Source organism: Lontra canadensis, unplaced genomic scaffold (assembly GCF_010015895.1).
Source record: "Lontra canadensis isolate GAN:19392208 unplaced genomic scaffold, GSC_riverotter_1.0 scaffold149, whole genome shotgun sequence".
Taxonomy (NCBI): domain Eukaryota; kingdom Metazoa; phylum Chordata; class Mammalia; order Carnivora; family Mustelidae; genus Lontra; species Lontra canadensis.
The window spans coordinates 2,277,758-2,301,619 of NW_022631143.1; the positions used below are offsets into that span (position 1 = coordinate 2,277,758).

At 42.9% G+C, this 23,862-nt stretch overlaps 1 protein-coding gene across 3 annotated transcripts in view; it reads right to left on the bottom strand.

Annotated features, from left to right (window-relative positions):
* The window catches only part of ARHGAP26 (Rho GTPase activating protein 26), a 443,583-nt gene extending 420,024 nt beyond the window's left edge, over nt 1–23,559 (bottom strand). The window contains exon 1 of one of the 3 annotated variants that reach the window (XM_032844264.1): nt 23,053–23,559. In XM_032844264.1, the coding sequence (XP_032700155.1) occupies nt 23,053–23,206 (154 nt within the window). In that variant the 5' untranslated portion in view covers nt 23,207–23,559. The remainder of the gene's footprint in view (nt 1–23,052) is intronic. The other 2 variants (XM_032844266.1, XM_032844265.1) reach the window with 2 other exon arrangements.
* Nucleotides 23,560–23,862: the final 303 nt, after the last annotated feature.

A 23,862-nucleotide genomic window follows, 5' to 3' on the forward strand; every position in this document is an offset into this window, starting at 1 on the left:
GGCTGTGAACACTCAGAGGCACTTTGAGAATACAAGGCAAGCAGTCAACCTGGACTCTTTGAAGGCACATTTGATATTATTTGCTCAACTTCCACCAGGGAATTCAGAGGGTACAAAGTACTTTCACAACTAAAACAGGAAATGGCATAAAGCGGGGAAAGAAGGGATGGCTACTTAAGACATTAAATCAGTCCTTTAGGTGGTCAAAGGGCTTCTCTGAGGGGACCTGAAGATGAGAAGCAGCAGATGACCACATAGATACATAAAGATCTGAAGCAAAGACACTCCAAAGGAACAGTAATGGAGAATCCTATGGCTGGAAAGTACTCAGTGTGTAAGATGAATCTGAGACCAGAGAAGCTTAAGCACAGAGAGGAGACTGACAAGGTAGACAGAAGCCTGACCACACATAAGCCACAGTTAATGAGTTAAAATTATATTCTGAATGATGGGGCACCTGGGTGGCTCAGTCAGTTAAGCATCTGCATTTGGATCAGGTCATGATCTCAGGGTCTTGGGAATGAGCCCTGTGTCAGGCTCCCGGCTCAGTGGGGAATTTGCTTCTCCCTCTCCCTCTCCCTCTGCCCCTTCCCCCTGCTCATGTGTCTACTCTCTCTCTCTCTCTCTCTCTCTCTCTCTCAAGTAAATAAAATAAATCTTTCTAAAAAATTATATTCTGAGTGACATGGGAAGCCACTGGAAAATTTGGGATAAGAGTGATTTGATAAGGTTTATGTGTTTTAAAACTTCAGTCTGCCTGCCATATGGGGATAGATTTTATCTCGCCAAACTCACTAAGGTTCTGGGTGGTCATGACTACAGTGAGTAAAAAAGGTTTTGCCCATGAAAACAGAAAGGAAAAAAAATATGATCCAGCAAAGAGTCTCTCCATCAGGTGATAGCTTACAATTTTCAAAAACCATGGTCACCAAGTATTAGCCCAGAATATAAGGTCATTCAGCACCTCAGAGAAGCATTCTCTGATGACATAATCTACACTTACTTCCACTCACCACTATCCATCACTGTCAGTCTCATTTTATGACCATCCTGGTGCTTTTATCTAAGTGTATCCTGTCAGTTTGTTTACTTGTGCAGTTTATATTTTAGAGGGCAAATTAAACAAGAGTCAGAACTTTCTCTTGTTTGGAGCTACACTCCCAGTACCCACAACAATGCCCTAGTACACAGATGGTGTCCACTAAATATTTGTTGACTGAGCTAATGAAGAAAGGATCATATCTGTACTGCTACTCGAAAGAAACAAAATATCCTACCAGTCCCCAACTCTGGATTCTTTTCCAGGGCAAATGGCTTCTCCTGGGTTGTTAGGACTAAAATGACTTCAGAAATTCAGCAGACGTAAGGAGAGAGAAGAGTTCCCTTGACCTGGATCCCAAGATAACGCAGCCTACATATGGCCTTGGGATGCTCATGCCATTGTTTTCCTCAGAACTGGCCAAGGGTTCAAGTTTGCTGAGAGGTACCAATTTTGGAGTAAAGTGGGGGCAACAAACCCCTATAGAAGGGAACAGGCCTAAATCATGACCAGAGAATGGAGCTCACCTTCCTCCAAATCAACGTTTACACAAAAGACAACTTTTATATAAATAGTACTGCAAGAGATATTTACGTTAGAGTCAAAGAAGAACTCACTGTTAGAAGTTACTTAGGTGCCTGCTCAAGAAACTGATGGTGTGCACCTGTGGGTGGTAAGGCTGGGGTTGGCATGAGAGAGGTCCCTATGGGATGTGTCACTTTCATAATGGCCTTCGACAAGACAGTCCTGAAGAAAGTACGGAATGTTGTGATTGACAAGTTTTAAAACCAAGACATCTGGACTAAGGTCAATATAATACTGGCCAGAGTACAAGCTTCAGTCTAATTTCTAGAGATAAGTGTTAATATGTTTCACTTCCAGTCAAAAAGCCAGAGACTCTATGCAAAGACAGCACCAAGACAATTTTTTAAATTTCCATATGGGTCCTATCTTACAAAAGGTGAAAATAATTAGTCATTAGAGTAGCTGGCTGCTGTGATTTTGTGCCAGATGCTTTACCTCATTTAACCCTTACGATGGTCTCAACTGAGGACTAATATCCCCATTTTATAAATGAGGAAACATAAGATTCAAGGGACGAGGCTCAGATTCCATAATCAGCAGTACAGCACCAGTTAAGAGTAAAAGGGCTGGCAACGGACCAACGTTCCAATCCTGGCTGCAACAATCTGAGTTCATTTGACTTTCCATGCCTCAGTCTTCTGGTCTGTAAATGGGGATAATATAGTAGTACATTTCTCATGAGACTGTTGTGAAGGTTCAATGAAATCAAATTGGTAAAACATGTAACAAAAGGGTATGACACACAATAAACAGTTAAATGGTGGTAGCTATACCATTACTATTACTGTAGTTCAAATAAATTTAGCATCATGTTTTCAACATATGAGACTCTTCTTCATTCTCTGGCACTCTGAGAAGACGTCTACTCTTTGTCCCCAAGGTTCTGCTCTGCAGGAGAAAGAGGTGAGCAACCAGAGAGAGTTAGAGCTGCATCTTAAAGAGATGGAAAGAAACAGAAGAGCTGCCTATGTAAATTTATCTTATGGAGATAATTACAGTATGTCTCTAAGGACAACCGTTACAGACTAGTCAACAATCATAAAAACAAAAAAAAGAGAAAAACACCTTACTGTCCAAAAGTGAGTCACCAGTTAAGTAAATCTTGACACAGCATCCCTGGAACATTGTGTAGCTACTAAAAACAGTCTTAGAAAGCAGTTAATGATACGGAAAGATGATCGTGACCTATTGAGTAGAACAGGTTATAGAACCAAAATGACTATCTCTAATCAGCACTATTGGTGTAATTTGCATTTTCTTCTTTACCTCATCCGTAATTTCTAAATTTTCACTGGAGAGCATGTATTGCGCCTATAAAATAAGAAAAAAAAAGTCTGACTTTGGATTGCTTGACTTTTTTCTTTTCAAATGACTAGCCTATGTCACCAGAAAGAACAGGAAATATATATCTCAGAAAATGGGAGAGGAGCACCCTGATATTTTGCTGTTAATGGCTTTGTGAACTAAGAAGTGGCAGCTCAATGGAGGGAAATGTAATAAGACATGTTATCCAGGTCTCACTGAAATTTGTTCAAAATATATTATCCTGGAGATTCTAGATGGAATACCTGGCAAAGACTCAGATATCATAACCAGGTCTCTGACCTATCCCAAATAGGTTTCTAGGTCCCTAATTGGCATTATAAATACATAATTATATCTGGAGCTGTTCAACTAACCCAAATAACATGTTCTCATTCAGTGTCCCCAAATTTGTCATCTTGAAATATAAATCACTGACCTACTTTGTTAAAGACAACTTTAATAGCACCCTCGACCCTAATGATAAAAAAGGGCTGCGTACTTGTGATCTCTGTCAAATAAATAAATAAAATCTGTAAAAAAAAAAAAAAGGGGGGGGGCGCCTGGGTGGCTCAGTGGGTTAAAGCCTCTGCCTTCAGCTGGGGTCATGATCCCAGGGTTCTGGGATCTAGCCCTGCATCAGGCTCTCTGCTCGGCGGGGAGCCTGCTTCCTCCTCTCTCTCTGCCTGTCTCTCTGCCTACTTGTGATCTCTGTCTGTCAAATAAATAAATAAAGTCTTTAAAAAAAAAGGGGGGGGGGGGGACTTGAGGCTTGTATCAGGTGCCATTAGAGAAGCAGAAAATAAGCACCTAAATGCTCCCTGTCAATGTGGCTGTCAACCAGTAAGCAGGACGGCTGTCAACCAGTGAGCAGTACGTTCTGTACCCATGCTGGCTCTGAGCTTGTCCTTTTACCTCTGAAACCTAACACAGGATGTGTAACAGGAAAGGAGACCCCAGAGAGCTTCCCCCCCCCCAAAATGGGACCACTCCCAGCCCATACTTCCTGGTTCTATAGATTCTCAACCACCTTAAATCTTGAGCTATAATCCCCAAACTCCCCAAATCATTTCCAGGTCATTCTTACTTACAAAAGGCTTTGTTTTTCCCATTATAAAGAGATGGGAGATCAGTCCTGTCTTTGGCTCTTTAGCAAGGTCACGCCAGGTTTGGTGGGGGGGGGGGGTAGTAGAGAGCAGGCAGTCAAAGAATGAGAGGGAGAAAGGGAAGGGAAATGAAAAGGAAGGAAGCAAATGAGAGAAAGAGAAAACAGATGGTGAAGAACGAGTTACCTACATTTGGGCTGAAATTTCTTAGAACAATACAAGGTCTTTGGTAACTAAGAAGGACTTTCATGTTAAAAGCTTCAACACCCCAAACCATCATCATTTCAGCACGTAAAAAAATTACTTATCAATAGCTTTATCAACAGATAAAGGGATAAAACCCTCCAAATACAACTATCCAAATCAGAATACTATTGGAATTTTTTCCTCTATAGGTATATAAGTTCCTCTCTTCTGCTCAAAACAACGCACCTACCTATAACTGGATGTTGGGTTCTTCCTTCCTACTCTCACCAGGAAACTGCTCTCTCCAAAGCAAGAGCAGAACCGAGAGAGAGAGAAGTATGATAAAAGAAGTCTTAAACCAGAGAACTGCAAGCACTCATTAGCCCTGCTGCACCAGCAAGTCTGTCTGAAGGAGCATAGAGAGAAACGGAGTGCCAGATCCAAACATCCTGGCATTGAAATCACAGCATTCCTGGGATCTGCAAACTGTCTGGATACACCAAAGGAAAAGGATATGTGGCTTAACAAGATCAAGAAACAAAGCTGACAGGACAGCACCACACTTTAAAATCCTAAGGAAGTGGAAGCTTAGGGCCAGGGGGATGGGAAGAATGGGGGAATAATGGTTAAGGAGTACACGGTTTCTTTGGGTGGAAGATGAAATGTTCTAAAACTAATTGTGGAGATGGATGAAAAATTCTGTGAATATACTGAAGCCATGTACTATACACTGTAAATAAGTGAATTGTGTGGTATGTGAACTACATCTCAACAAAGCTGTTTAAAGAAACCCCAAGAAAGGACCTCCAAGGTCTCCACCCACCACTGCCTCACCCTATGCTGGCACATTTGGGGAGTTCGGTAATATGACTGCTTGAGGTGTCACATTAAGAGACATGACTCATCCTTCTCCTGCCTAACATTTCACAAGTTTCTCATTTCAGATAACCATCAAAAAACATTTCATTCTTCTTTCATAAAGAGACTCAGTTCTCCAGATTCAAGGGGATGGGGAAGATTAAATCCCAACATTCTGAACCCAGACTTATGAAAACAAGCCAATTTTAAGTTATCTTCAGCTGGTGATCATCTTCATGCTTGAACTCTGTGCTGTTCCAAGCACAAAACCCCAAGCCCTGTTGTTGTCTTTTCATTGCAGTATAGTGTGAAGTTATGCTGGCCAGAAGAGCTGGGGGAGATGAAAAGGAAGCCAAAGTGTTATCCCAAAAGACACTAAGGCCAAAAGCTCTCGGTTTCACTCCAATTTTCTATGCAATGGAGCAGAGCTTCCCTGCTGAGGAGCTGATTACAAGCATGCTGGCTATGTAAAGAGGAAACAGGATTTCTTTCCAGAGAGAGAACCATCTTGTTGTTCTAAACAGAGCTGGCAACATGGTAGCTCACTGACCTTGCATGCTGAGCTCAAGGCGGTTTCAGTCAGAGGGCCCAGGAGACCTCAGCAGGGAAGGCTGTCTGTAGCCCGAAAGCCTGGCCTGTAAACCAGAGGCAGCCAGTGCAGCAGGGTACGCTCAAGGCTGCAGATGTGGAGGCATCCATCCCCAATGCCTGCCTGGCCTCAATATTACCCACAGCAGGAGTTGTGAGGCCGGTGAGCTGCTGGATAAGCAGCCCAGGTAGGCTGTATGTCAAACATCTCAATGCACTAGGCAGATACAACTGCAAGAAAGCCCTGCCTGTGGAAAAGCAGCCCAGAGAATTTCTTAAGAAGCAAACAACAAGGGGTAAGTAGCACAGAGCCCCTCCCAGTGACACCCGGAGGTCTCACCAGCAGCGGCCATGGGGTGCTCTTTCACCCAGCCCCCTCAGACTGTGGAGAACCAGCTAAGATCAGAACACAGATAAGGAGGAAGCTGTTGCCAGAAATGAGTTGCCCCAGGGCACCTTTGAGACAGGAGGAGGAGAGATCAGTTCTCTGGGTTTGCACCTCCCCCTCCCCTCAGAGTCCTCAAGCCAGTCTCCCTCCTAATCTCCCCCAGACACTGAGTCCCCTGGAGCTGTGCAACAGCTCAGCCAGCTCATTATGCTTCCTGAATGTTTTTGAAGAAAAAAATGTGCAACATAATTACAGGCTCTGACCCCAAATGACTTTAACCCTGACAAGAGCACCCACGACTCACTGTGGGAAAAACGTTTGCCCTGTGATTGCTGGTGAACATAACGTTTCCTTTCAGGAGCTTCCCTACCCGCCCCAATGCTACAGAAGGGTTTGGACTCAAAGGCCAAGCTCATGGAACAACTAGACCCCAGGCACAGAGCCACATGCTGAGATGTTGTGAAGTCGTTCGAACTTGTACCTTTTCAAACCATTCCTCGACCTGTCATAATGGCTCCTTCCAGAAACCAGAGAGGTTCCAGCATGGGGGTAGCTGGCACAGTTTTGTGCATTAAAGGGGGACAGAGGATTTGAGACAACTTTATGTAAAATCTCTTCCAGCCAATTCCGAGGACCCCCTCCATGCAAATCACTTGGGGGCCTTGCAAGGAATGCAGATTTCGAGACCTTGCTCTAGAGCACATATAACAATCTCCTGGAAGGAGACCAGGAATCCTCAGTTAAGGGAATTCTTACCACATTCATGCTTAAGAACCACCATCTTAGAACACAGATAATCTGTAGAAATGTCCAGAATGGCACATTCCAATTACAGGACACTTACCATGTGCAAGCTTACTCTGCTAAACACAATACCTACAATTATCCCATTTATTCCTTATAATATTAAAAGGTGGATACTTAACCACCCTTATATTTGGGCTTTCTGCAGTTTCACTTCCAATGTCAAATCCAAAGGACTTTGGGCAACCCCTCACCCAAAGTAGCCAAAATTAAACACCTTGTCATCAGAGCAAAAGTCTCTCCCACTCTCTTAAACCCAAAATCTCTCCCACTCTCTTCAACACACCTGTTCTACTAATTGTTGCTATTCTCCTTGATTTTGGCCTCCACTCTCTTCTCCCACTGCAAGCCAGTGGTTCTCCACCTTTGCTGCAGAGTAAAATCACCAGGAAAGCTTTGAAAATTCCCCAGGCTCAGGGCACCTGGGTGGTTCAGTCAGTTAAGCACCCCACTCTTGGTTTCAACTCAGGTCTCCATCTCCGCATCATGAGATGGAGACCTGAATCAGGCTCAGTGGGGAGTCTGCTTGTAGAGTCTCTCCCTCTGTTCCTTCCCCGACTCGTGCACTCTCACCTTCCCTCTCTCTAATAAATAAATCTTTAAAAAAAGAAAAAAAAGAAAAATTCCCCATGCTCACATTGCATCCCAGACAAATTATAACAGAATCTCCTGGGATGAGTCCCAGCTCCTCAGACAATTTCAATGGGCAGCTAAGGCTGAGAACCATTGCCTGGGTTTCTAATAGCACCTAGTGAGAGGCAGATCTACATCATAACCTGCCAATCTCTTTCCAGAACATCAGACCTCTACTTCCCACTGCCTTGTAGGTGCTTCCACCTGCATATTCCATGGGAACTCAGCCAAGGACAAAACTTACTTAACCCCATACCCTCTATCACACACCACATTTCTCCTGTGGTACAGAATTCAACCATACCCCAAGACCTAAGATAGAAACTGGAGACACCCTGGCCTCCTCCCTCCTCGGTCTACTGTTGACTACATGTTCTTTTTGCCCACACCAGCATGTCTCCTCAGAAAAATGTCATGGAATCTTGCATTCTCCTCTATAATCTATCAGTGTTTGTGTGAATATTCAAATAATTATTCCATTGAGTGAACCAGATTTTCAGCAAAGTGTACTCCCTGTCACTTGCTTTGTATACTCCCTGGCACACTGCCACCTCCCCCAACACCTGTACCTAGTCTGAGAAACACATCCTTATCCCCCCTCCCCTTCCTTCCAGGCACCATGACCAGATGGTATCCATTTTCTCACCCATTTCTGCCTTGGGACAGCGTTAAACAGATTAAAGTTCAAATCACTGGTACAATATGGGAGTATTTTAGGTGAACAATGACAAATACTTTTCAATTTAATGATTATGATTTAATGGTTACATGAACATATTTTAGGAAAAAAATACTGCCAATTACATCAAACCTGTAATTTCGGAATGCTATAAAGTTCGCTTTCGAAATGAATGTACTTTTTAATAAGGAGACTTTTTCAAAGTAAATAAACAGTAGTAAAGGTGGGGCAAAACTAACAGAGGTGGTTTTAAATGACTTATCATTAGGAACACTGCCTCTGTGGACTTGATAAGCCTTCACCTGCCTTTCCTGAAAGGCAGGTTCCTTTCTCCACGACACTTTCAAACTTCTAATTGTACTGTGGACCGGCTGTACTTCCCCTGCCCAGGATGCTGAGCACCTGGGAGACAATGACTGTGACCACCCTGTCCCAGAAACTCTACCACAAGAAACCTTCCATCCCAACATGAGCTGTCACAGGCAGTGAAGTAAAGACCACACGGGACAGGTGGCACTATCCTACCCTCCACTGAGGAAAGTGCTAAGCATGGTAGAAGAGGCAACCACAAGAGAGATGTTGGATAAAACACCCTGTCCCCTCACCCCTCCCCAGAAATTCCATTGCCCAGAAAAGCTTTGCTGACAGACAAGGTGTGCCTTCTGGCCCAAAGTCCATGTGATTGCCCTCCTTCAACACCTGCCAAACTTCCTGAATAATGCACGTGCTGTACAAAGATAAAAATTCAACAGCAACCTCACTAGTAATGCCAACGAGTTCTCTGGGGCCCTACATTCAAGAAATTCCTAGTACAGCTATGTCTCATTTTAGGGAAAGATTTTGTTGTGGCTTTTAATCCCAGAATCAACACTATGTACAGATTGGGGAGTAAGAAATGGAGAAAACTCTAAGCATTGTTTAATTACAGAGGCTACTGGAGTGCCTGGGTGGCTCAGTGGGTTAAAGCCTCTGCCTTCGGCTCCGGTCATGATCCCAGGGTCCTGGATCAAGCCCCACATCGGGCTCTCTGCTCAGGGAGCCTGCTCCCACCCCTCCCCCCGCCTACTTGTGATCTCTGTCTGTCAAATAAATAAAATCTTTAAAAAATAATAATAATAATTACAGAGGTTACTTAGTAAGTAATAAACTAGCGACTTTCCTTCCTACACTAAAATCATGATTTATAAAGTCAACTTCACTCAGAACTTTCCAGAAACACTCCTCTGGGATGTTTATCAAAATAAAAACTGTACATACCCTTTAACCCAACAGGTCCATATCTAGGATTCATCCTTCAGGTCTACTTACTCAAGTGCCCATGACAAGTACCAAGATGTTCTGGTAATAGTAAAAGGCTGGAAACCATCTAAACATAAATATTATTAGGGGACTGGTTAAGTGAACTATGTCCTATCCATTCAATGGAGTACAATGTAATGCTAAAAATGAATAGCTCTATATGTACCAATGTACAATAAGATCTAAAATACAATAAAACTGTGCAATAAGCAAATTATGCAAAACAGTGCATATGGCAGGCTACCGAAAAATACATAAATATGTATTCGCTGGCACATGCATAAATTTTATCTGAAAAATTCACAAGAAATGGTAAAATGTTGCCTCCAGTACAAGAACTTGGGATCGGGAGGCAGGAGGAATTGGGAGGGACACTTGCATTCCTTTTTGCCCCTTTTGAACTATGTACCATATAAAGTTATTACCTACTTAGATAAACCTTTTTAAAAAGAAAAAGAGGTATGAATTAAAGTAAGAATGGCTTTCTAATTTTAGTTTATCGCTCAACTAACAATGATTTTCTATACCTGACCCAAAGTGCAATAACTCAGTAAAGACTCTGTCAAGATTTTTTTTTTTTTTTTAAGATTTTATTTATTTGACAGAGAGAGATCACAAGTAGGCCGAGAGGCAAGCAGAGGGGAGCGGGGGGAGAAGGAAGCAGACTCCCTGCCCAGCAGAGAGCCCAATGCGGGACTCGATCCCAGGACCCTGAGACCAGGACCTGAGCCAAAGGCAGAGGCTTAACCCACTGAGCCACCCAGGCAGCCCCTCTGTTAAGATTTTAGTTCTATGTGCCTGACAGTCTCCCTGGCACAGAAACTGCCTCAAGCTAACTCAGTCAGCCTGGAAATCTACCTAAAGTCTCATAGGAGGAGCCAGTTCATAGATTGAAAGTGTTGAAATTAGCCTAAGTAAACGTAAGAGCACATCTGATAGCGAGATCATATAAGCTTTGAAATCTACCTTTACAAACCATGTAAAATGGGGTTTATTTTGGCTTTTCCTTTGTGGCAGCAGCAGGAGTCAAAGTACAGCTACTGGCTTGGCCCAGAGAAGCCAGCTAGTTAACAAGGATTGGTCCAGAATTCCCAAGCCCCTAAAACCTTTGTCCATCTGGCAAAGAAAATGCACACACACAGAGACCACTCTAACCTCAGGAATCTCCTTTTTCTAAATATAGTAGGCAACTGCCCAGCCTCCAAGCTCACCCTCTGAAGCATTCTGTGCCTTCCAACCAAGGTGAAATGAGCCAGATGTAAACATGCCGTGACAGCTTCTGGCCTACACTGCCAAGCTGCTTTCCTCAATATTTCCTCTATTTCTCCACTCTGGGTTTCTACAGAAATGTGTAAATCCCAGTGACTCAAATTTGTAAACATTCCTCTGGCCACTAATACTGTTTTTCTCACCCTAGTAAATGTGATTTCCTTCTTGGTCCCTGATATTTGAGCTTGGACTAGCCTATTAAATACAGGCAAAGCCCCATCCCATCTCTCATTTCATCCCTAAGAACCTAGAGCTCAGAAAACATACTGAACAGGTCCAAAGCTAATTAGGACACAGCCAATTAATTGCACTCTCTGTCTCTCTCTTCCAATCCCTCTCTCTCTCTCTCTCTCCCTCTCTCTCTCTCCCTCTCTCTCTCACACACACACACACACACACACACACACTTCTTTTTTTTTAATCCCATGCCCTGGTTCTTTTAGAATCCATGTCAGTGGCTAACAGAAAGACCTCTTCTGTTTTGGGTTTGTTTTTTTTTAAGATTTTATTTATTTATTTGAGAGAGAAAGCACAAGCAGGGGCAGCAGCAGGCAGAGGGAGAGGAAGAAGCAGGCTCCCAGATGAGCCTGACATGGGGCTCAATCCCAAGAATCAGGACCCGAGCCAAAGGCAGAGGCTTGATCGACTGAGCCACCCAGGTGCCCCATGGGCCTGTTCTGTTAAGGATGCTTTTAATTTAAGGAAAACATGAAGCTTCAGAAACATAATCTAACATACTCAAAAGAGCACAAGACAAATATAAACGAATGCAAAAGACCTAAACAAAATATGACAAAGAGATTGTAAAACCTGGAGGTTGGCAACAATTCCATATCGAGGAAACTTCCAGGAATATTCAAGAATCCTGGGAATCTTTTCTCCCATGGAAATACTGGAGCTTACACACGAAGGTAGGTATGCAAATGATCCCTGAAGCACTTTCTCTAATAGAGAAAATCTAAATATCTTTCAAGAGAAGAATAGACTAATAAGCTATGCTTTATCCACAGCAGAACTCTCTGCAGTCATTTAAAAAACAACAACAACAACAAAAAAAAAAAAAAAAAAAAAAAACGTACTATGGGACTCCTGGCTGGTTCAGTTGGTAGAGCATGTGAGTCCTGACTTAGGGTCATGAGTTCAAGCCTCATGTTTGGTGTGGTACCTACTTCAATTAAAAAAAAAAAAAAAGAAAGAATGTACTATATACAGGTACTGACATGGAAGAGCTCTAAACCATAGTATTAACCAGAAAAGCAAAAGAATAATTCATATAGCATAATGCCATTTATGAACAAAACACCAAATATGCACAGAAAAAAATTTGGCAGTTGGTTAAGTCAGGAAAGTGGGTTCTTTACTCTGCATATTTCCATACTCTTTGATGCTCTTAGGAGAATGTATTCATGAACAAACTGTGTACTTTTCTTCATCTTTATACTATAAGCTTAGGTCATTCATCCGTTCATATTGTTAATCCCCCCCGCCAGACTTCACCATCCCCAAGTTGTCCTCATTTCAAAAAATAGCACCATCATTCACATAACTGCTCTAGCCAAAACATTTGAATCATTCTTGACCTGACTCTTTTCTCTCATAGCCTAAATCCTATTAAACAGTAAATCCTGTGGGCTCTACTTCAAAATACCACCATCTCCAGTGCTGCCACCCTAGCCCCAGCCCCAGGTGTCACTACCTCTTACCTCCTCTGTTCCAACAGCTCCTAACGGGTCTCCTTACCTCCATTCTTGCCCCCACTGTATCTATTCTCCATAGCAGCCTGACGATCTCTCAAAAACACAACCAGGATTACACCACAACCTCCTATGGCTTCCCATCACACTTAGAATGAAACACCAAGTCCTTTCTGGGACTCACACCATGGCCTGCCTCCTGGACTTACTCCCGGTTCCTTTGCCATCACTGTTCCTCCAAACATACTGGCCTCCCTGCTGGTCTTCAAGACCCCCTGCACACTCCCACCTAATGACTTCTGCACCTGTGACTGCCACCCCAAAAACCATTACTCTAGGACTTGGAGGACATAGTAAGAGCAGAGCAGGGCTCCATAGCTGTTAAATGTAAGTCTTCCTTTCACAGCAAAAAAATATATCATTTGAAACACACTGGGTTATCATTTTAAAAATCAAAACTAAGGTCAGTCAGAAACTTAACTTTGTTAACCACTTTGTTATGAGCTTCATACTGGAATCTCTCCCTTGGCTAGCTTTTTAAAATTCAATGGCCTTGACAGGATAACAAAGTCACCTTCATGAGTTCCTTTCCCCAACAGCTCAGTGGTGATTACTGTTCCTCCCTGGCCCATTCTCATTTCATCAATTCATGGGGCTTGTGATCATTACTTAGTATGTGATCATTAACATCAGTATGACCAGAATTAGGAAGTCCAGTCTGGGGCTTCTGCCCAGCGGGATGCTGTCGGCATTACAAAAGCAGAAATCTGAAATTCAGTCTCCTAAGAACCACCATCCTAAGCCCTGGCATCCTATAACTGAGCAGTCAAATGCATCTGAAGTTAAAGCAAATAGAAGCAAAAAAATCCCCCAAATGAGGACAAATGGAGAAACTATACTGAATGCTGTTCACTTAATCATCAAAAGTTTTATGGGACAAAATAAAGGGAAAAATCCCAGACATAAAACACTGTCCAGGGGCCCTTGGGTGGTTCAGTGGGTTTAAAGCCTCTGCCTTCTGCTCAGGTCATGATCTGAGGGTCCTGGGATAGAGCCCTGCATCGGGCTCTCTGCTCGGCAGGGAGCCTGCTTCCTCCTCTCTCTCTGCCTGCCTCTCTGCCTACTTGTGATCTCCGTCAAATAAATAAATAAAATATTTAAAAAAAAAAAAACCCACTGTCCAACAAAAAACATCTAAATATACATCTTAGCAAAGAAAATGTACCAGTGGTCAATAAGCACATGAAAATATGCTCACCATCATTAGTGAACAGGGAAATGAACATTTAAACCAAGATTAACCACTTCACAACCACTAGGATGGCTGCAATAAAAAAGGCAGACAATGACAAGCACTGGTGATAATGTAGAGAAATTGGAACCCTTATACAAAGCTAATGGGAATTTAAAAGGATGTTCCGCACTGTGGAAAACAGTTTGGCAGGTTTTTAAAAAAATTAAACCTAAGTTTACCATAGAATCTAGCAATTCTATTCCTACATAAGAAATGAAATAAGAAATGAAAACCTATGTCCACCAAAGACATGTACACAAATCTTCATTACAGCATTATTCATAAGAGCCAAAAATTAGAACCCAAATGTCCATCAAATGGTGAATGGATAAAGAAAGTATGATTTACAAAATGGAATACTCTTCAACAATAAAAAGGAATAAACCACTGACACATGCTACAGCATGGATTAATCTAAAAACACTCTACTAACTGAAAGAAGCCAGATGCACAAGAACACATATAGTATGATTCCATTCGGCCTAAATTTTCACAGAAGAAAAATCTACAGAGACAGGAAAAAGTAGATTAGTGGTTGTCTGAGGCTTAAGGTAAGAATAAAAAGTGCCTTTTTGGGGTGACAGAAATGTTCTAAAACTGGAATGGACTGATAATAGTAAACTAACTACAAATTAATGAATTATACACTTAAAACTGGTGAATTTTCTAATTCAATAAAGCTTTTAAAACAAAAATAATTACCCCAAAACAGGCTGACCTACAACAAACAGCTATTTTAAAAGGAATAACCAGAGGGGTGACTGGGTGGCACAGTCAGTTAAGTCTCTGACTCTTGGTTTCTGCTCAGGTCATGATCTCAGGCTTGTGAGATCAAGCCCGTTTTGGGCTCCATGCTCAATGTGGAGTCTGCTTAAGATTCTCTCCTTCTCCCTGTCCCTCCTGCTTGTGCTCCCTTGCTCTCTCTAAAATAAATGAATAAATATTTAAAGAAAGAAATAACCATAAACATCATGTTCATGACAGGCACTCATGATAAATCGATAGGTCAATTCCAACTCAGTGATGATTCTGTGGGGGTGAAAAATGAAGAGCAGAAAAAGAGCTTTTTATGATTTAAAGGAGAAAGAATAGTCTTTCTTAATTATAGTTGTTGGTAAGTAAGCCCAACAAATAAGATATTCAACCATAAAAAGGAATGAAATTCTAGCACACACTACAACATGGATGAACCTTAAAGACATTATGCTAAGTGAAATAAACCAGACACCAAAGGACAAATACTGTATCATTCCACTAATATAAGGTACTCAGAGTAGTCAAATTCATAGAAAAAGAAAGTAAAACAGAGGCTACTAGGTATTGGAAGAAGGGGAAGATAAGGGTTATTGTTTAATGGGTATAAAGTTTCAGTTCGGGATAATGAAAAAGTTATGGAAAGCAATAGCACTGCTGGTTATACAACACTGTGAATTTACTGAACACCCAGGAAGTGCGCACCTACAGAAGATTAAAGTGGTAAATTTTGTGTTATCTGTACTTCATGACAAACAAACAAACAACAACAATAAAAAAAAAACCTCAACAAAAAAGAATCAAACAACCTAATTAAAAAATGGGCAAAAGATCTGAACAGATACCTCATCAAAGATGATACAAAGTGGGCAAATAATACACATGAAAAGACGCTCCACATCGCGTTATTAGGGAGCCAAATTTCAAAAACAATGAGACAACACTACATGTCTGTTATGGCTAAATCCAAAACACTGACAACACCAAATTCTGGTGAGGACACAGAGCAACAGGAGCTCTCCTTACTTCACTACTGGGAAGGCAAAATGGTCCAGCATTTTGAAAGACAATTCAGCAGTTTCTTTCTTTCTTTTTTTTTTTAAGATTTTATTTATTTGAGAGATAGCACACACAGACAAGAGAAAGAGAGAGAGAGAGAATGAGAGAGTGAGAACGTGAGCATGTATGAGCGGACAGGAAGGGCAGAGGGAGATGGAGAAGCAGCCTCTCCACTGAGCTGGGAGCCCTATGCAGGATTCAATCCCATGACCCTGAGATCATGACCCAAGCTGAAGGCAGATGCTTAAATGTCACCCAGGTGCCCCAGTTTAGCAGTTTCTTACAAAACTGGACACACTCTTACCATATGATCCAGCAGTTGTGTTCCCAGGTATTTCAAGGCAAATGAGTTGAAAACCTACAGACAAATGTGTGTATCAACTTTATTCATAACAGCCCAAATTTGGAAGCAACCAAGATGCCCCTCAATTAATAAATGGATACATTCATATGGTACATCCAGACAAAGGAATATTTGTCAATGATAAAAGAAATGAGCAATCAAGCCACAAAAAGACATGAAGGAATCTTAAATGCATATTGCTAAATGAAAGAAGCCAATCTGAAAAGGCTAAACACCCTATGATTCCAAGCACAATATATGACATTTTGGAAAAGGCAAAACTAGGGAAACAGTAAAAAGAGCAGTGGTTGCCAAGAATAGGGGCACAGGAATGAGTAAGTGAACAAAGGGGATTTTTAGGGCAGTGGAACTATTCTGTATGATGTTGCAATGGCCAATACATATTAGTAAACATTTATCAAAACATAGAGAATATATAACACAAAAAGTGAACCCTAATGTGAGCCATGGACATCAGTTAATATCACTGTATCATTGCTGTAACAAATGCACCACACTAATGCAAGATGTCAATAATATGAGAAATAGAGGGGAACCTGGGTAGCTCAGCCAGTTAAGCGTCTGCCTTCGGCTCTGGTCATAACCTGGGATACACTCCTGCTTCGAGCTCCCTGCTCAGTGGCGAGTCTGCTTCTCCCTCTCCCCTGCCCCTGCTTATGCTCTCTCTTGCTCTCTCTCTCAAATATATAAACACTTAAAAAAAAAAAAATGGGGAAATAGAGAAGAACAGGTATATGGGGTTATATGGGAACGCACTATACTTTCCATTGAATTGTTCTATAAACCTAAAACTGCCATAAAAATATAGTCTCTTAATTATAAGAGGGACCTTAAACCTTCGTCAGTAGGTTAAGAACTATAGATCAGATGCAATTTATTCAACCCAGTAGAGAACAGAATGGATTAACGTGGAAGAACTTTTTTACAGTCAATGTTATATAAAAACTACAAAATTATATTTGGATATAATTTATTGTTGTTTATATCTGTATGAGTAATATTCCAAATGTCAATATTACAAATTACCACCATTTACAAATATTTAGGAAATAACTTCTTTTTTCATTTGCAAGATGCTAACGCAAAGCAAAGGAACTGGGAAAACCTCTTGGCTACCTAACTCCATATCCATTTGTCCTATTAGGATTTTGTAAGTAATATAATTATTCCTAAACAAAGCAGGTTGGCAATGAACATCCTCTGGGAGGCCATTCGAATGAAGGGCTCATCTCGCTAATGCAAAAAGCCTATGCCAAATCTCAAGAACTACAAAAGTGTGACATGATTTCAAGCATACAACTCTAACAAAAAGTAATAAATTCAAAACAGAAAAAAATAATAATAAAGCATGCAACTCCCAATGGTTTGTTGTTTTTTTTTTAAACTCGTTTTAACGAGCAAAGAGTATAAACCATTCATCTTACATCAAATCAGACCAGGGAACAGGTTTCTGGCCTTCCTGTGTGATGCTTTATTACCCAGCTAAAAGAGAATCACTTCCAGTTATAAAATAAATAAGTCATAGGAGGTAATGTACAGCATATTGACTACAGTTAATAATAATGTAGCATATGTTTGAAAGTTGCTGAGAGTGGATCTTAAAAGTTCTCATCATAAGAAAAAAAATTGTAACTGTATGGGACAGATGTTAACTAGAGTATTGTGGTGATCATTCACACGTATAAATACAGAATCATGTTGTACCCCTGAAACTAATACAAAGTTATATATCAATGATACCTCAATTTAAAATTTTTTAATTAAAAAAAGAAATTAATGTTATAAAAGTACATTTTAAAAATCATTTTAAAAAAGAATCACTGATAATCACTCAGTGCATATCCAAAGGGAAACTCGACTGTTATATAAAACCAAGAGATAGCCAGACACCCTCATTTGCCATTCTAGTCTATCTTTAATCCTATGATGGAAAGGAACACAAAACTCCAAAGCACAATACAAAATACTAGCTATTCTTTGCCTACCCAGGTCTCAGAATCTGAAAAACCAATGGGACAATATTTTTACTTAACCTAGCACCTGCTGCATGCTTCTCCTTTCTAGGGTGTAAATCTATGAAGAATTTGCATCTTCACTACCAATGTAGTTACTGAAGGCAAAGAAGAGACATGTTCAAGAGAAGGCCCTACTGTCTATTGCCAGGTTCAAAACCTGGTTACACAACTTTCTAGCTATTGAACTTAGATAAGTTACTCAACTCATAATGCAGAAAAGTAAGAGGATTCATCTCACCAGATGGTGATAAGGATGAATGGGACAATGTAGACACTTGGCAAAGTGACATGTACTTGGTAAGTGCCCTAAAAAACTGCCATAAAAATATAGTCTCTTAATTATAAGAGGGACCTTATAAACAAAAAAGGAACCTAATTATAAGTGGGACCTAATAAACAAAGGCACATCATCTCCAAAAATTCTCATAAATACTACAGGCTTAACAACAGAAGTATAAATGCATTTGCTTCATTTTGTATGTCACCCATCAGGATAAGACCCCCAAAGTAAGGCATTATGGAGCAGCACATACCCTGCCCAAGTTGACTGAAAGTTCACAGACGAAGGGGCTAGATTCTTAATTTTATCTTGGTATCCTCTGTATCCATCACAGTACCATGAACCAAAACTAATCTACTCCCTGCCCATGGATCTGAAACACAAAGGCATACCTGGGTTTCTCCTAGCCCTGGGACACTGTTCCATCTTTGGGATCTCACCCCTAGTTAAACCCCCTGAAAAAAAGCAGTTTATGGATTCAAAGTTCTACCTGAAATTCCAATGATAAACCATGAGAGACTGTGGACTCTGAAAAACAAACTGAGGATTTTGGAGGGAAGAGGGGTGGGGGTTGGGTGAGCCTAGTGGTGGGTATTAAGGGGGGCATGTATTGCATGGAGCACTGGGTGTGGCGCGTAAACAATGAATCTTGGAACACTGAAAAAATAAAATTAAATTTAAAAAAAAAATTCTATTACTAAAGTTGGTCGCCTCTACCTAGGAGGAAACTACTAAAACTGTACCTGTGATGTTCGAAATAGGCAAATCTATAAAGACTGAAAATACACTAGTGGTTGACAAGGGCTGGCGATAGAGGCAGGGGGAGCTGGAGAAAATGGGGAACGACTGCCAGTGGGAATTAAATTTCCCACTGGGGTGGTGATGAAAATGTTCCGAGTGAATATTTGGGGTGATGAAAATGTTCTGAGACTGCGGGGATTACTGCACAAGTCTATGAATGTACTAAAAACCTCTGAATTGGATTCTGTAAGTGAGTGAACTATATGATAGGGTGAATTATACCTTAAAAGAATTGATATTTTTAAATTTTGAATTTTCACCCCAACCCTCCCACCTTAGACTATGAGAATAAGGGTATCCATTCTATCTCAGAAAGCAGATGCCAAATATACAGGAACAAATCCATAAGCCAACTATCAAGATGGAAAGAAAGAGTTCCTAAAATCCCATACTACTCCTCAAAACCAACAGCCTGATTCACTTTCACTTCTGTGAAACCACATTTGGTTTGCCACAGGGTCCATGAGACCAGCCATGAAGTCCAAAGCATTCTGCGAGTTTTTCTGCAAGGCAAGAGAGAGGCAGCCAGCCCTGCCACTGAAGGGGTATGTTAATATATCAAGAAGGTTGAAAATTTAAGTTACCAAAATGTTATTAGGAACAGGAAGTATGTTGGAAGACTTACTTTTTTTTTTCTTTTTAATTTGTGGGACTTTTTTTGGCATAACCACATTATACAAACAGGATTACCAGGATTCTTCCCACTAGTGGTTAACACATACACAACTGTGTAAATTATGAAGAAGGCATAAGCCTAATTCCCTGCACCCAAACCAAAAAATATACCTCTGCTCTTACTAACTTTTGCTCTGAGTCTTGACAACCTTGAATCCTGGAAGATGATTATAGTTACCAGCAAGTGAGCAGTGCTACGCACCAGGGTCCAAGCTAAGTGCTTCTTTACAACCAATGATTCGTTTAGTCCTCACAACGCAAGATCAGGGTGGCTACTACCATTTTACATAGGAGGAGCTCAGGTTCAGTGATTTGTCGAGTCAACCAGTAAGTGATGGGGTTAAGCTTTGATCTGAAGAAATGTTAAAACTTAACTTCACAAGTCTGAATTTCATTTGAAGCTTCTATCATCTCTACAGAAAAATAGAAAGTCTTGAACATACAAAATCCTCCCGACTGAAACACTGATTCATCAGGGTACAGAACAATCCTGGGCATACGAGCACCCACAGAAAAGACCTGGACAAATCAGGACAGAAAAAAACTGACAAAGAGTTACCAAGGTAGGTCACAAATATTTTACTGTTTCTCTTCTATGTATCCAGAGCAGAGTCTTAGACTCCAGGGAAAAACTTGAAGGGGGTTATTTATCAGATCCTCAAGGGGATTCAAGAGACAACTTGTCAAGAGACCTCAACAACAGTTTTGCTTCAGGGTTAAGTGCACAGACTTTGGAATCAGACAACCTGGGTTTAAATACACCTAACTGCTTTGTCACCTTGGGCAGGTAACTGACCTTTCTGATCTTCAGTTTCTTCATGCATAAAATAATAGTAGTAATAACACTGATCCAGCTGAACTTTGGCAATCCCAAAAGGCTAATTTTATCGCCTCAAATTAATACACGAAGGAAACAATATAAAACCATAAAATTTTATAGCTGGCTAAGACTATAAATCATCTAAACCAGGGTTATTTATATAATTACGTATTTATTTTGTGTAATTAGTTTTAAAAACACTGACTTTATATTTTCAGTAGTAAGAAAGATGAGCAGAAGAAAAAAATAGTACACAAATCCTAAGATAGTAATACACACTGTAGCAAGCACCTAATGATAATGGAATGCCTGAAATCTGGGAAAGAGTGATCGATCAACTCCACCCTTTCCACTGAAGAGGTCACACGTTACCTATTCAAGTAATAGTTGCAAAGAGCATAGTTAATACATACAACTGGATATACAGAGATTAGAACAATAAGTTCCTTACTAGTCTTTCCCCCAAGTTACAGGGCTGCTCCATTCCATTAGACAACTTAAATAACTCTTAAACCCTATCGCCGCATTATTTCCTCCTACCCAAGGAATTCTTACCCCTGGCAAAAAAAAAGACTAGTGACAAATAAATTTCCAGTCACACAAATGCACCCTATGCATACTCAAGACAGACATACAAGAGCAGTTTCCAAAATCTAGCAGGCTTGGTCCAGAGGGTCCTTTCTGGGTAAGCAGGATGGGAAAGGATTAAGAGCTCTGTATTAGTGGGAACTCCAACTCTGGCTCAGACCATGCAGGGGTTCAAAACTAGGCCCCACTGCTGGAGCTGTGTGGCTCTGGACTAGTGACACCACCAAGCCTATGTTCTCATTTGTAAAACGAATAACATGAGATAATTCACTGGCAAGGAGTCAGTCTCTGTAGCCACAGGGGAACAGAATATTCACTGCTCCATGGTCAGAGGCCAGGGCAGCACCTAGCACAGAGCAGACACTCCATATGTTTGCTGAATAAAGCAGAAGCCCACTTAAACCCAGCTTGAGATTCAGTCAAAATTCGTGGGCCCAATCTATGAGGGAGCTCCTAACTTACTCCAAACCCAGGGTGGAGTGTTCCCTGAACCAAGGAATGTCACAGAGAAAGGAAGAGTTATTCAGGCTTCAGACCATCAGAAACCCTGCCTCTGAGGAAACTCTTCACATCACAATTTCATGTGTATTTCACCCCAAAAAAATGGCAATTGCTGTCTTGGGGTTCCATTATCTCCCTTTTCATTTTTAGAGGCAACAGGATCAAAAAAATGACATCTCAGGCACTTGATTTCTGGAAGTCTCCTTTCAAGAGGCCTGGGAAGAATTTTCACAGGTAGGACCCCACACAGTCAGGACAACCTGTCTTAGCTGAAAGGTATGGCCTATTAAGAAATCCATCACACAGACAGGAAAAGTAAAGTCAAAGACAATTCCGCTATCTATCTTCCTTCACGTCATTCCTGATTCTCAAAACTAAAAGATGGACCGAACTATTTTTAAACGGGCAGATTGACAAGGCACCAAAAACGACCTCACAATCCAAAGAGCTCATCCCTAGAACACTCTTGTTTGCCCAGAAGAAACTCTCTGGCTCTGCAAAAGTCAAGAGAAAATCATACACAGAATGCAAACCTCATTTCTTCGCCCCGCTCCGCCCCCTCTCCCCCACCAAAAGGAAATAAGTAAAAATGGTTTTACAAAAGGCTCCAGAATCTTGAAGGATGAGCTTAAACTTCTGCTTTCTGAGTTAGGCCAGAGGACATTCCCTTAAAACCTTTGAGTTTTCAAGGATAATGGGAGAGGTAGAAAGGAGAGCGAGGGAGCGGGAGAGGGAGAGAGTCAGGATATGTTCGTTCTATTTTTAAACCCTCGCCCACGGTTTAGAGTAAAGGAACACTCTGATGCTGTACTCCCACCGCTGTCACCTTCTGCTAAACACAAGAATCACAACCTGCACACGTACACGGCCCTGGGTCACCCGCTGCCGCTACCGCCCGGAACCGCGAGCTAACCAACCATTCCACCCAGCCCTTCCTTGGCAGCGCCGGTGCCTTTCGGAGAACCCGGCGGCCCCGGGCGGGCTGGCGGACTGAGAGCGAAGCAATCCCGAGCCGCCTTCTCCTGAGGGGAGGTAGCGCCCCCTTGGCAGGGCACGTTCTGCTTCCCCGGCTGGGTACCCAGGGGTTAGCGAGTGTTCACCCAAGGGAGCCGGCGTGGTGGACGCGACGGCATTTCCCATCCCGGTGCGGCGCGCCAGGCACAGGCGTCCGGCTCCTGGGACACCTGTGTGCCGCGCACACCCAGCCGCCGCGCCCCAGAGCCCCGCTCGCCCTCGGTCACCTCCCGGCCAGCCTAGAACGCCAACGGCCGGGGGGCCGATGCCCTTCCTCGTCGACTGCTGCTGGCTCGCCCATCCTACGAACCCTTCTCGCCCCACCGTAAGCATCTACAGCCGGCTCTCAGGGCACCCAGGGTGGAACGGCAGCCGCCGGCGCGCGGACGCCCAGGGCCGAGCCGCCCGACGGCCCTGACGCGTCAGGGCCCCGTCCCCGCCAGGCTCGGGACACTCACTCTTGAGCGCGCTGATGAGTGACTTCCCGTCCTTGATGAGCTCCTTGATGAATTTGTTGGTCTTGTCCAGCTCCGCTTCGTGAGACTTAAGCGTCTCTCGGAAGTGCGGGCTGTCGAGGCAGCAGTCGCTGAATTCAAGCGCTGGAAGCCCCATAGTGCTCGCGTCGCCCAGCCGGGGGGCGCGCCTCCCCCAGCGCCCCGGAGGCCCGCAGCCCCGAGCACGCACGCGGCGGGACCCCGACCGGGACCCCCCACGCCCGCCGGCTCCACAGGTGTGGCGCCGGCTCGCCCTCCGCGCGGTGTCCGCCGGCGCCCACGACTCCCGACCCTCGGAGTGGGGACCCGGCCGAGGGGCAGCTGCTCCGGCGGCGCGCCACGGAGCGGCCGGCGGGCAGGAAACGCAGCGACGGACCCGCAGCGGTGCCGGGAAGCGAGCTAGTAGGCGAGCGAGTGCAGCCGCCGCCTCCCCGCCTCCTTCTCCTGATAGCTCTCTAGCAGCCTCGAGCGCCCTCTCACAGCAGCTCAGCAGCCCCGCCGGCGTCCGGGCCGCTCGAACCTGCTAGTGGTGACCTAATCCAAGCCGGACCAATCAGCACGCCCGCCTCAGCCCGACCCCCCTGCCTCCCGGGGACTCCCGGCCCTTCCGTGGCCTTGATCCAATCAGCGGGGCATGGAGGCGGGGCCTGGGGTAAGGGGCGGGCCCACGCCACCGCCTAGGTCCGCAACACAAGCTCCGCCCTCTCCCGCCCTCACGGTGTTGCAGACCCAGTGCTAAAGCGGAGATCGCTGCGGTGCATGGGCCTTTCCCAC